A 14,016-nucleotide genomic window follows, 5' to 3' on the forward strand; every position below is an offset into this window, starting at 1 on the left:
TTAAGTCTTTCGCCCACTTACTTATTGGGCAGTTGTTTCTTTGAGGATTTGTTGTTGGGTGGTTTAATTTTTTGAGTTCCAAGTATATTTTAGATATGAGACCCTTGTCCGTTGTATGGCTAGTAAAGATCTTCTCCCAGTCCGTGGGCTTTCTATTGATCTTGCTAGCTATGTCATTTGCCCTTGCAGAAGCTCTGCAACCTTATACAATCCCATTTGTCCAACCTTTCTTTGATTTGTTGTGTTTCCGGGTCTCTATTCAGAAAATTTCGGCCTGAGCCAAGGAGACCCAGGGTTTCTCCTATTCCATCCTGTAATGTTTTCAGAGTGTCTGCTTTGAGTTCAAGGTCTTTGATCCATTTGGAGTTGATTCTGGTGCAGGGTGATATATAAGGATCTAGCTTTAGTTTTCTACATGTAGTTAACCAGTTTTGCCAGCACCATTTACTGAAGAGGCTGTCTGTCTTCCATTCTATTGTTTTAGCTCCCTTATCGAAGATTAGATGGCTATAGGTCTGTAAGTTCATTTCTGGGTTTTCAATTCTATTCCATTGGTCCTGAGGTCTGTTCTTATGCCAATACCAAGCTGTTTTGATTACTATGGCTTTATAGTAGAGTTTGAGATTTGGTATTGATATTCCTCCAGCAGTGTTCTTTCCGTTGAGGAGCGTTTTTGCTATTCGGGGTCTTTTATTGTTCCATATGAATTTTTGGATTGCCTCTTCTATTTCCTTGAAGAATGAGGGTGGAATTTTGATAGGTATTGCGTTGAATTTGTAGATAGCCTTGGGAAGTATTGCCATTTTCACGATGTTAATCTTTCCAATCCAGGAGCATGGGAGGTTTTGCCATTTTTTAAGTTCTGTGTTGATTTCCTTTTTCAAGATTTTAAAGTTTTCATCATAGAGGTCCTTCACTTCTTTAGTTAAGTTAATTCCTAGGTATTTTATTTTTTGTGGGGCTATTACAAATGGAGTTGCTTTCCTAATTTCAGCCACACTTTTCTCATTGTTGGCATACAGAAAAGCCATTGATTTTTGGGGGTTAATTTTATAACCTGCTACTTTGCCAAAGTTTTGAATCAGCTTGAGTAATTTGGGAGTGGAGTCTATGGGATTCTTTAAATACAAGATCATGTCATCTGCAAAGAGGGAGAGTTTTATTTCTTCTTTCCCTATTTGGATCCCCTTTATGTCTGCATCTTGTCTTATTGCTGTAGCTAGGCATTCTAATACTAGATTGAAGAGAAGTAGAGAGAGTGGGCATCCTTGTCTTGTTCCTGAGTTAAGAGGAAATGGCTTTAGTTTTTCAGCATTGAGTATAATGCTGGCTGTACGTTTGTCATATACAGCCTTTATTGTATTGAGGAATGTTCCATGGATTCCTAATTTTTCCAAAACCTTCATCATAAAGGCATCCCCACTTTTTTAAACCCAGTCCAAGGGGACTTTGATCTCACAGCTCTACCAAGATGTGCCAAATCCAGTGTTTTTATCCTCCCCAACTCTCTCATCAATACTCAACTGGAAATTTTTGTCTTTTTTTGTTTCTGTTGGTCATAGGGTTTGAACTCTGGGCCTGGGTGCTGTCCCTCAGCTCTTCAGTTCAAGGCTAGAACTCTACCAACTTGAGCCACAGTGCCACTTCCGATTTTCTGATAGTTTATTGGAGATAAGTCTCCCGGACTTTCCTGCCTGGGCTGGCTGTAAACTGCAATCCTCAGATCTCAGCCTCCTATGTAGCTAGGATTACAGGTGTGAGCCACTGATGCCTGGCTATTTTTTTGTTTTTGTTTTTGTTTTTCCTTTTTTGTCTTTTGACATGCAACCTTCTATTAGATTCTATGATATCCCCTCTTTCACTGAGGTCCTCCGTCTATTTCTAGGGCCAGTCCCTCTTGATCACATTAGCTGACTCATCCCTCTGTTTGACTTATAAATGAGGCCACCATGGAAAGCTCAGTCCTGGGCCCCTGCTTATCTATTTGCACTCTTTCTATGTATCATCTATTCTCATGGCTTTTTGTGTCTGCAAGTCCTGGGTCTTAAACTGGTCCTGGATGCTGTCCCAGAGAGAGTTTGCTCAAGGCTAGCACTTACCACTTAAGCCACCACTCTACTTCCAGGTTTTTGGTGGTTAACTGGAGGTCTCACATAATTTCCTGACTGAGTTGGCTTCAGTGATCTTCAGATCTCAGCCTCCTGAGTAACTAAGATTATAGGTGTGAGCCACTGGTACCTGACTTAAAATGCAGGTTAAACAAATAGATTATATGTTCATGGTAATCATAAGACCTGACTTCTACACTGAGTCCTGAGTTTTTCCCAGAATCTTAGATTCTGATTTTTTTTCTTAGTATCTTTACTTGGTGATCCAAGAAGCAGTTCAAACAATATGGTAAAAAATAAAACAATAGCAGGATGTCCATGGCTTGAGCCCGGTAATCCTAGCTACTCAGAACTCTGAGATATGAGAATCACAGTTTGAAGCCAGCCTGGGTAGAACAGTCCCTGTGAGACTCTTACCTCCAATTAAAACTGGAAGTGACACTGTGGCTCAAAGTAGTAGAATGTTAGCCTTGAGCAAAAGAGCTCAGGGCCAGTGCCTAGGCCTTGAGTTCAAGCCCTATAACTGACAAAAATAAAAATAAAATAAGTAAAACAATGTTTGTCCTAATCTGTTTCTTCCATACCCTTTCTTTTCCTTAGTAAAATATATCATGGTCTACCTAGGTGCTTCAGCCCCAATCTTAGGAGTTTCTTTTCTTATTCCATGATTCCTATATTTTATTCAATGTCTGTCAATAAATTTGGTTTTATTTAATAATTTAAAAATTATCTTTAAATAGTTATACATAGGGGGTTTTAATTCAACATGTCAATTTATATAAATAGTGCATCTTTACAGTGTCAACACTTTTGGTCAATCAGTCTTGACTCTTTTGCCACCAAAATATATCCTGAATGTTAGTTATTTTTCTCTACATCTTCAGGACTACTCCCTGATCCAAATAATTACCATCAGTTGCCTGCACTACAGTATTTCACTGCTTTTTCTACTTCCATCTCTGGCACACACAGCCAGGGATATCTCTCACAAATAGTAATGTGTTACTTCTGGGCTCCAGAAATCTCTAACAGGCTGAACACTTATGGCTCACACTTATAATCTTAGCTACTCAGGAGGATGAGGTCTGAGGATCTCAGTTCACAGCCAGCCCAGGCAGGAAAGTCTGTGAGACTCTTATCTCCAATTAAACACCAGAAAACCAGAAGTGGTGCCATGGCTCAAGTGGTAGAGTACTTGCCTTGAGCTGAAGAGCTCAGAAACAGCACCCAGGCCCAGAGTTCAAGCCCCAAGAGTGACCTCTTATACCATATCCTCTTTCACTCAGTTATACAAGCTTTCTTTCAGCTCTTCAGGCTAGTTCTCCAACCTAGAGCTCTGCATCATTTCTTCTACCTTTGGTGCTGCCTTTGTCATCTCATCTACTCATTCATTTGCTGGTTTATGTACTATCTTCTTGGCTAAGCTCAAACTACATTAAATCACCAGCCACATGACAGTATTACTATCTGATTTTTCATCTTCCATTTTACTTTACCTGATATTTCTTCATTTATTTTATTTTATTTTTTTGTCCTAGTACTTGGTTTTGAACTCAGGGTTACACACTCTCACTTGGCTTTTATGTTCAAGGCTGGTATACTACTTGAGGCATATCTCCACTTTCAGTGTTTTGATTGTTGACTGGAGATAAGAATCTCACAATAAACATAGTTGTGCTGGTAGCTTTAGTGTGGTCTTATTTGTAAACATTTGGGTAAATGCCCAAAAGTGGGATTGCTGGGTCATAGGGGAGCTCTATGTGAAGTCTTTTCAGGAACCTCCATACTGCTTTCCATAGTGGTTGAACAAGTTTACACTCCCACCAACAATGAAGTAAGGTTCCCTTCTGTCCACATCCCCTCCAGCATCTGTTGTTGTTAGAGTTCTTGATTATAGCCATTATATTAAGTGAAGTAAGCCAAGCCTAAAGAAACATTGGTCCCATGGTTTCCCTTATTTGCAATATCTAGTATATGTTTGAGTCAAGCAGAAAAGGTCAGATAATGTGATGTTAGGAAAATGAACCCTTAGATATGTATTTAAATGTTTTTTTTCTTTCATGCATTTGTTTCTAACGCATTTATAAGATTATTTCTTTGTAGCTTTGTATGTCCCTCCCCCACAGTATAACTCCTGCTTTCACTAAATTTGATGTCGGTATAATTTGTGGAGGAGATGGGGAAAACAAGTCGTTTAAGGATACAGGTGGATCCGTGGCAACTATGAGAAGTACAAGTTGTCATGTCGAAAACAAACTTTACAACTTTGGTGTGGGGGAGGGGTAGGGAGGGATTGAGTAGGGGGTGAGGGGAGGCTGGGAAGAGATGTGAAGGGTAAACAAAGGAGGTGGCTGCAATGCTTGATAAGAAATGTACTCATTATCTTGCCCATGTAATTGTAACCCCTCTGTACAGTATGTTCACAAAAAATAAAAATTAAAATTAAAAAAAAGAATCTCATAGACTTTTCTGCATATCCTGGTTTTGAACAACAATAGTCAAATCTAACCTTGTGAACAGCTAGCATAAGCCACTGAAGCCCTGCTAAATTTTAAAATATTAACTTTTAAAACTGCTCTCTCTTGAGCCAGGCACCAGGCAGGAAAGGCTATGAATCTCCAATTAATCACAAAATTAATAATCCAACAATAACAAACTAATGGAAGTAGAGCTGTGGTACAAGTGGTAGAGCACTAGCCTTGAGCAAAAAATCTCAGGGGCAGTGTTCACCTTCTGAGCTCAAGCTCCAGGACCAGCATCCCCTTTTCCCCCGTCCACCCAAAAAAGTTCTCTTTTACTCTTCAAGAGAATATAAGCTCAATTAGAATAGGGACTTGGGGGCTGGGAATATGGCTTAGTGGTAGAGTTCTTGCCTAAGAGGCATGAAGCCCTGGGTTTGATTCCTCACTACCACATAAACAGACAAAGCTGGAATTAGCACTGTGGCTCAAGTGGTAGAGTGCTAGTCTTGAGCAAAAGAACCTCAGGGACAGTGCTCAGCCCTGACTTCAAGCCCCAGGACTGACCAAAAATCCCCCCCCCAAAAAAAAAAACAGGGACTTGATCTGTCTTGTCCACTACTGAATATATAACATGTTGAACAGTGCCTGGCACAGTAGATACTAAAAAACAATTACTGAGTGAAGATTAGAACCACCTTGAGAAGCACTTAAATTAACATCATTATTGTAAATGAATATCATATTTTAGCTCAAATTTTCCAGGAGCCAAATAATAATGTGCCCAGGAGAAATATTAAAATATCATTCTGCCTGGTAAAACACAGCTGAATACACATGTTCATGGTACCTATTAAAGATATGATCCTTTTATTCCTTAGGATGAAAGAATGAATGTTCATTTGTCTTCCACATGGAAATGATAATTATTAATTAGAAAAGATCTGTTTTTTTTTTTTCCTACACCAGTTTTATTAAAACACAAATTAAGTATTTTTCTTTCTGTAATGGCAAATGGTTCAAATAATGCTGAACATGAATCATTGACTGATACAAGGGCTTTAAATATAGGAACAAAAATTAACTTTTCAAAAGTCAAAGAATAAGGTTATATACAAACGGGACTTGGAATCTATATGCTGATTCCAAAACTGCAATGCATCTGTGAACTCTGCGGAGAAACAAGAGCGTTCCACCCCTGCTGTGGAGAAGGGCCGTCACACAGCATTCGGTCGACTGAAGACGGACTGGCAGAGATGTGTCTATACATATATTTCAAGTCATTTTTGCTTGTGCAGAATCATCCAGATCTTCCCAAGACTGAATGAGCAGTCCTGTGGCTTTCTTCCTTTTCCATAATCCCAACAAGGCTACAATGAAGTTCAACTCTCGATGAGCCGCTTACAACAGCAGTTCCTTAGGAGCCAACACGACCGGTGGTTCAGATTTCCCCATGAGAAATAAACTGTCCACCTAAAGCAAAGTATCAAAATGGACAGGTCCTTCTTTCCTCCTCCAGGTTATGTACAACACGTCTCCTTTCAAGACCACTACCCCATCTTACTTGTTCCTTCACAAGTCTAAACCTTGAGGTGATATGGAGACCAGTATCAACAAAAGAGAATTCAATTGCCAAATTAAGGAAACTGGAAGGTATACAATACACCCCCCAGAGCTCAATATCCCTGCTACAGTACAGTTCAGTGTACTGGCTATAGGCCAGAAATATTGGCAGCTTGAGCTTATTGTTTTTCTCCTCCAGTATTAAAGGGCACCAAAGAAATACTGGGCAAGAGGAGTTTTCTGGGAGACTTTAAAATAAAATAAAAACATGTACTACTTTTTGTCCCTGTAATGATTCAATGCCAGAAGGAGGCAAGTACTGAAGGGACAATTCTCATACTAAAAAAAGAGATGCTCTAACTCATCTCACCATCTCTTATCAAGAATCTGGGGAATCTCAGAAGTAGAAAATTAGATTCAGGGACCCTGGAGGCACTTTAAAGCCTTTAAAAAAATTACAGTAATAAGTTAGCTATTGCTCTTCAGAGGCTCTCAGAGCAGCTGACGCATTCAAACCAGGTCTTATGCCCATATTGCAGGTTCTTGAGCTGCTCAGCCCTCTTTAAAGCTTAGATGAATCTCCAAATACCTTTAAAAAGACATACAATTTAACACAGACTCGGTGTTTTTTCTTTTCCTTTTTTTTTTTTAAGTGGTAGCATGGAATTTGGTCCACAATGGTAGCAGCCATCTTCATTCATTCATTTCAAACTCAGATAACATTAAATATGTTAAGACAATACAAAAAAGGAAAAATACAACAAAGGGAACAGGCAGAGCTAAGGAACACCTCAAGGAGTCACCAAGTTCTCACACCCTTTTCATCTGGCTCGCCTTCAGGCTGTCGCTGTGGAGAAGGGCACTGCAGAACTTCTTCTCAAAGATGCTCAACAAAATGCTTATCAAGGGACTTGGAAAATCTGACCCATGGAATTCAGAACACATATAGACAGTTCAGAGGTATACTTCTGATTAGGGAAAAATTTGAGACTAAAGAAATCATCTCAGGTAAATGATGTAATAGATAAAACCAAGTCCAGTTTTTGGTGACTTTTTTTTTTTTTAAGTGTTCTCACTACCACCTTCAGCTGTCAATCATTTCTGAAAGCTCCAGCAGAAGGTCATCTTCGTCCTTCCCAGGATCCAGGTCAATCTCAGCTTCTAATTTGCCACCTGAAATCTCCCATATTAGTTTCTCAAAATCATCCTCCACAGACAGTGGGGGCTTTCCTGTTGAGGCAGAGCTGAGTCGGCAAGTTTTCGTGGCTACCTGGGATGAAGAAGGGCCAGATACTTCTGGGGGTGAGGGTTCTGAAGAAGACTGGGTTGGAGGCAGCACAAAACTGTCTTTAGGTTTTTCTGGCTCCGTCTTGGGGGCTACTGTATCCTCAGAGAGGAGCGGGACAACAGCCATGGTTGCTTTCTTGGCTGGACTTTCCTGCAGGACGCTGCTGAGTGGCTTCACAGCTGCAATGACGGCAGGGTGCACCTCTGCAGCCTTGCGTTTTGGCGCCAGCTTGGGAGGTGAAGTAACTTTGACTACAGATGGCTTCACATTTACTTTGGGTTTAGCTTTACCCCTTTTCTCCAATGTCTGTGCTGCACATTTCACATTCAATATGGAGTCCCCAATCCCGGAGGTTTCTACCTCCCCTTTCTGGGATGGCTTTGTGGGAAGCCGCTTGGTCAAGTGCCGGGCAATGCCTAACGCAGCTGTGAGCACTGGTTTCTCCATGTGGGTATTGCAAGAGGCAACATCTCCCCGGAGGGGCGTGAGGACAGATTTCTCCTTGTGTGAGGCCCCCCTCTCCTGCGGCTTCTGCACGAGCTTCTCTCTCAGGGTTTCACATTTCTTGGCTGGAACTTTAGTGATATCAACTCCAGTGGACTCATCTAGAGCCTCATTAGCCTCTGCCACAGTAACACTCATCTGAGAAGCAACTTCACTTCCTTCCTGAAGTCTCTTCTCTTCTTTTGTACCTGTTCTTTTGGTGATTCGCAGAAGCCGTCTGGCTGTGGGGGTGGCCTCCGGTGGAGGCGGGGAGCTGGCACTGCTCTCTGAGCTCTGTTGTGCCCTCAGTGCCTTCTCCAGCTTAATCTCCTCCAGTGTCTTAATGTGCACTTCCTGCATGGACCGTGCTCTTCCTGCAGGCTCTTCTGGTTGCCCTGTGCTGACAACCACCTGTGGTAAAACCACTGGCTTTTTTATATCAGTGTTACTCTTTAGCTTAATGCAAGTTGCGTCCTTTTTGCAATTTTGTCTCTCGGTTTCCTGCTGCCGATGCTTTTTATCAGCTAGGACCTCAGAGAAAGTTTTAATTCGGACAGCAGAAGAACTTCTTGTTCCTGAAGTAGAATCTTCAGCTTTTGAAGGTCCCTCTGTCTTGAGTTTAGTTTGTAGTTCTCCACGTTTTTGACTGGCTCTTTCAAGAAGAATTTCTTCTAATGTTTTGACATGGATCTCACCAACTTTATTAACTCTCTCTGTTGTCTCCTCACTGTTTGGACCAGCTGACATACCTAAACGCTCCTTCAAAGACTTGGAAACTTGAACTTTCTTTTGTGTTTTGTCAGGGTTAGTGTCTGGCACCTCCACTTTCTTCCCGAGCCTCTGTGCTAGGCTCCGCTTTAATGGGGGATCATTGTCCCCACCCACTGAAAATTTTCGTTTTCCCAGTCTCTCTGTAAGACTCAATCTAACCAAGGGTTCTTCTCCTTGTTTGCTTGACATAGTTACTGTCCTCACCACAGTCCGGACATTCTCTTTTTCAGGACCTGGAATGGGCTGAGGCTGGAGTAAAAGACTGGAAACTCCTGAAGAACCTTCACCTTGCTTCTTGGATTTTTCCTTCATTTTCTTTGATTTAATTTCCTCAAGAGTTTTTATTCCAAAATTCAAACATTCACCTTGCTTTAAATTTGCTCCAGGTTTCCGGGCAGAAGCCAGTCGTAATCCATTATGGACTTCAGGAGTTGGCTGCATGGGGGGTGTTTTGGTATCATCGCCCTCCTCAGAAAACTGATCATCATCATCTTCATCATCATCTGCAGCATTGATTACCACTGGTGGATGTGTAGGGCTTGGCACATTTTCAGAACTTTCTACTTTCATAACGCTCCTCAGCTGAGGAGAGGGGTTAGACTGCACAGACAGTTTGTTCTGCTGAACTGTGAGTTGACTGGCCTTCACTTCCTCTTCTGGTGACTCTGGCACAGTGGGCAACACAGTTTTGCTTGGAGGTAGGAATAGGCCTTCAACGTAGCGTCCTCTGTTGTGATGGAAAGCGCAGTTTAATTTTTGACATCCCATAGGCTGATTTTCCCAGTAACAAGGAATTTCACTGCGTTTTTTATCAATCTCCATGTGGCGAAACCTGCACACCTGTCGAAAACAGCGCCCTTCTTGCCATAATGTGCAAACAGTTTCATTTCCTAATGCAGCTTCACAGTGACGGAAAGGGCAGCTGTCACCTTTGGTACATGTCGAATAGAAAAAAAAATAGCAGTCTTCTCCTTGGTTAGGCATGATGGGAACAATCTTGACCAGAAGTGGCTTTTTGAAATAAGCCACTGCTTCCAAATGGTAAGGACCAGCTCAAAGTCCTCTTGAAATGGGTTTAATCTTCCAAATGACAACTCAATCACAGAATTCGTCTTTAAACATAACCCAGAGAACAGAAACTTTACCGAACCGAGGACACTATCTCCGATTCCCGCCTGCTGCCACGTCTCTCTTCTTTCTCAGCCGCGGCTGCCCGCCGTCCACACGCCAGCCACAGCCAGCAGAAATCCCGGACTGCCAGCGTCAAAGATGGCGCCCGGCTACAGGTTGAGGTCTAAGGCCCCCGCCACGAAAAGTGCCAGCGCGACGCAATGCGCAAGGGATTCTGCAAGATCTGTTTTTTTTCTTTAAAATGACCTCAGCTTATTTTCTTTGCAGATTTGTCCTTTGTACTTACTTGGTAGAATCTTTCTGGCAGATCAGAAGCTCCAACAGGAAAAGTACATGTGGTGGATAAAAGCAGTGAGGCTGTCCTAGGGATTCTGTACAGTACTGAAGTACCCTCAGGGCTTCCAGGATGCTCTTGGCTTGGGCTTTCTTTAAGGAAAGAACTTTTACAACACTGGAGACAACTCAAGTCAGAATATGCAGGAAGCTGAGTTAGGGTAGGAAAAAAAAAAAACACCTATCCTCCACCCAAGATCTGAAGCTTTATGAATAAAAAGCAATTACTGCTGCTGGTGTTAAACACATCATGCAAAGGAGAATATTATACTATCTACTACTTTTACTTAGCAGCATTAAGAATCAATTGCACACAAATTGTGTGAAGGCACAACTCATTTTGAAAAACTAATTCTGAAAAACTTTGATATATTTACTTGTCTATCAAGAGATAAAGCTTTAATTCATAAGATTAGGAAATTCCTCACTAACTTTCAGGGAGGTAGGTAGGCCCATGGACTGTCAGAAAAGATCAAAACCTGAATTTATCCCAGGGCTAACAATGTTTTAAGTGGCAGCTACCAAAGGAAATGCTTCCTTAAGAAAACAAAAACAAAAAACAACATTACTGAGATATATTTTACATGCAGTATAATACACAAATCTTAAATGAAAAACACTTCTTTAAGGGAAAACTCACCACTTTTTTATCTTGAATATTGTAAAACAAATTTGGTTCTATCCTAAATATCACTTGTCCACTGTTAACATGAACTTCAAGCCTTTGCCTCAACTGGATATCTCTGATTTGAAAAGAGAAAGTACTGGGAGAAAACGACTGGCTCACCTCTCATGTGAGAGTGATTGATCTTTAATGAACTCCATGGCATCCTTAACAATGGATATTTCTCTTTTACTGTAGGCAGTGGTCTAGCATCTTCCATGGATCTGAAAGAGAGTAGCTGGAGTCGCCTTCAGGTGAAGGGTGGCCGCCGGTGGGTGTGGAAGGTGAGGAGGGATCCTCAGCAGTGGGCACTTCTGCAGAGGGAGGCCCACTACTTGGTGGCAGCTTTGATGGGACTTCCCAGTCAGGACTGTTGTCTCCAGCAGTTGAGGGGCCTGCTTCTGTGGAAGATGCTGAGGCTTGGAAATGCTCCTCTACCATAGAGCTTGTTCTCTGGTGCCTGTCTAGTGGCTGGAGATGATCGGTTTCATTGACAGTCACCAACTTGTCTAAGGTTTCTTCTGAACTTTTGCCCATGGGCAAAAATTTTAGTAATAGAAGACTTTTCTGAATACATTCTTTTGCTAAGTGCAAAAAAATAAAATGATAGAGAGATAAATAAAAAATTAAACTTAGTAATTACTTTCAGAGAGAAAAATAATCTATTTGTACTTCATCTTCATGAATTCTGCATCTACTGATATAATACAATCAAACTGTAATTATATGAATCAAGATCATGCCAATACTTTTTTAGAGCTTTATTATAGTGAACATTTCAAATATATATGAGGAATTGTAAAATGACTATTCTATATACCCACTGTCTCAATAATGATCAACTCACAACTAATCTTGTTTCCCTCACTCCCAAGTTCTGATGATTTCCATGCAAAGCCCAAGCATTACACTTTTTTACCTGTAAAAGTTTCAGCCTAGCTGTCTACAAAAATACATTTTCAAACATATTTTTAAAAAATTAATAGCAATTCTTTCATAATTCTTTGAGCTGCATACATGAATCTGAAGCCTCTTAAAAGAAGCAATTAGAAAGATGTTCCACTTGGAGCATGTTAGTAAACAATTAGTTCTTTTTGGCATTTTCTCCATTTTTATATATCCTTGAAAACAACCTTAAGCATCTTTCTTTATCACTTTTCCTATGTCAACACAGCCTCAACAAGAATTACCAAGAAGTCAGGCATAATTTCTCTCAGTTCTGGATGAAACAAAAACAAAACACCTGATGGACCAGTAACCATGGCTAGTATTGGCTCACTCGGTTCACCTCTACAGCTTCTGAACTGAGTTTTTCTTCAGCCTCATTCCCAGGGCTCATCAGGAACTTTTGATTCATCTCTAACTGGGGAGTAAGAAGATTTGAAACACATAATTAAGCTGTCCTGATAGAGCAGCAGGGCAGCACAGAAAACTATTGCAAAAACACACAGTGTTGAAATTATAGAAGACTTTGTAACTATTACCCAGCTGCTTAGGACGTGGGCTAAACTTGTTTTCTTCATCCTTTGAAGCTGTCCACAAAACTACTTTTGAAGACCTGTCTACAAAACTCCCTCCTCTACCGCAAGTGGAAGGAATTTATATACATGACTATATTATATCACAAAATTTAAAATACTGGTGCTGAAGGAGATTTTCTCTAAATCCTACCAGTAAAGACAAAGCAGCTGAGGTCTAGAAAAATGGAGGCCTTACTACAGTCATATATCTAGTTTGCTTCAAAACTTGTTCTAATTTTTTTGTCTGTATGTGGAGTTCTGGGGCTTGAAATTAAGGTCTGGATGCTGTCCCTTAGCTTTTTTTTAGGGGGGGGTCCGGTCGTGGGGCCTGAACTCTGGGCCTGGGCGCTGTCCCTCAGCTCTTCAGCTCACAGTGCCACTTCCAGCTGTTTTCTTTTTGCTTATGTGGTGCTGAGGAATTGAACCCAGGGCCTCAGGCATGCAAGGCAAGCACTCTACCACTGAGCCACCTTCCCATCCCTCCCTTAGCTTTTTTATTCAAGGCTAGTGCTCTTCATTTGACCCATAGCTCCACTTCTGGATGTTTGGTGATTAATTGAAGATAAGAGTCTCATCAACTTTTTTTTTTTTTTTTGCCTGCACTGGTTTCAAATCATGATCCTCAGATCTGAGCTTTCTAAGTGCAGGATTACTGACACCAGCTTGTTCTTAAATTTTGAACTCTGTTCTACCCTGATGAGGGGACAACGCTAGGTGATGCTGAGACTTCAGGCAGAGGAGGGTACTATGAGAACAGATTGAGGCAATGATCACAGCATGGGCCACAATGCTGACAGCCAGGCAGAAGGCACAAGAGAGGCCAAGGTCTCAAACAGAAAGCCAGTATCTTGTGTGTTGGCAGTCTATTTTAGGCTCACTAGAGCATTATCTATTGCATGCTTTTCAATAGCCAAAAAGTTTTCACCTAAACTATGTGGCTGAGTTTCTTAGAAACTCTTTTCTTTCAAATCTTACCACTTGGTTTCTCTGTTAGCATACTTTTTTGATTCTTGTTCTACCACGTTTTATGGTGAGTACTCTACCTCTGAATTAACTCATCCAGCTGATTCTCCTCCTACTATCTGATGATGATGCCTTTTAATTTCTCCTAAGAGATTTTGTTTACTTTAGTTTCTAACTATCCAGTATAATTTGGACACTAACTATGGTCTACTCAGACCAAGGCTGTGTTTGTAAACTCATACTTTTAATAAAAATAACTATTAAAAATAATTTAAAGTTACCCTCTGTCTTCACATGTCTCTGACACATCGGTCACTTAGATTATCCACCAACTTCTCTAGCTAGATGTCTCAGATAACAGGTCGAAAGCTTAATTTCTTTCCTAATTCATAAATCAAAGATTGCTTTTCCTATCCTGATCATGGCTTTTCCTTCCTACTAAGTAATCCATCAATGGTTGATCTATCCTAAATTCCTTCTTCTTATTCACTACTCAAATCCTTCACAAAGCCCTATGATTATTTCATCTCAGTTGCAAAAGCTATTCTTTTTTCGTTACTATAATTAAGTCTTTTGCTTTCAATTTCTTTTTTTTCTTTTCTGTCAGTACTGAGCCTCTCAAAAGGTTTTGCTCAAGGCTGGCACTTTACCATTTGAGCCACACCTCTACTGGCTTTTTGCTGATTAAATGGAGACAAAGGTCTCCCCAATATGTCTGTCTAGAACTGGCTTT

The 14,016-nt window shown here is 40.9% G+C and overlaps 2 protein-coding genes across 2 annotated transcripts; both read right to left on the bottom strand.

Annotated features, from left to right (window-relative positions):
• Positions 1–5,676: 5,676 nt before the first annotated feature.
• Positions 5,677–9,792, bottom strand: LOC122110568 (zinc finger CCCH domain-containing protein 11A-like). The gene has a single exon (XM_042683156.1). It carries the CDS (start codon positions 9,654–9,656, stop codon positions 7,215–7,217), a length of 2,442 nt encoding a protein of 813 aa, XP_042539090.1. The 5' UTR covers positions 9,657–9,792; the 3' UTR covers positions 5,677–7,214.
• LOC122110631 (zinc finger CCCH domain-containing protein 11A-like) lies at positions 7,215–9,494 on the bottom strand. Its single transcript, XM_042683212.1, has one exon. The coding sequence runs from the start codon at positions 9,492–9,494 to the stop codon at positions 7,215–7,217; it is 2,280 nt and encodes a 759-aa protein (XP_042539146.1).
• Positions 9,793–14,016: the final 4,224 nt, after the last annotated feature.

Source organism: Dipodomys spectabilis, unplaced genomic scaffold (assembly GCF_019054845.1).
Source record: "Dipodomys spectabilis isolate Male_0828 unplaced genomic scaffold, ASM1905484v1 ptg000080l, whole genome shotgun sequence".
NCBI lineage: Eukaryota > Metazoa > Chordata > Mammalia > Rodentia > Heteromyidae > Dipodomys > Dipodomys spectabilis.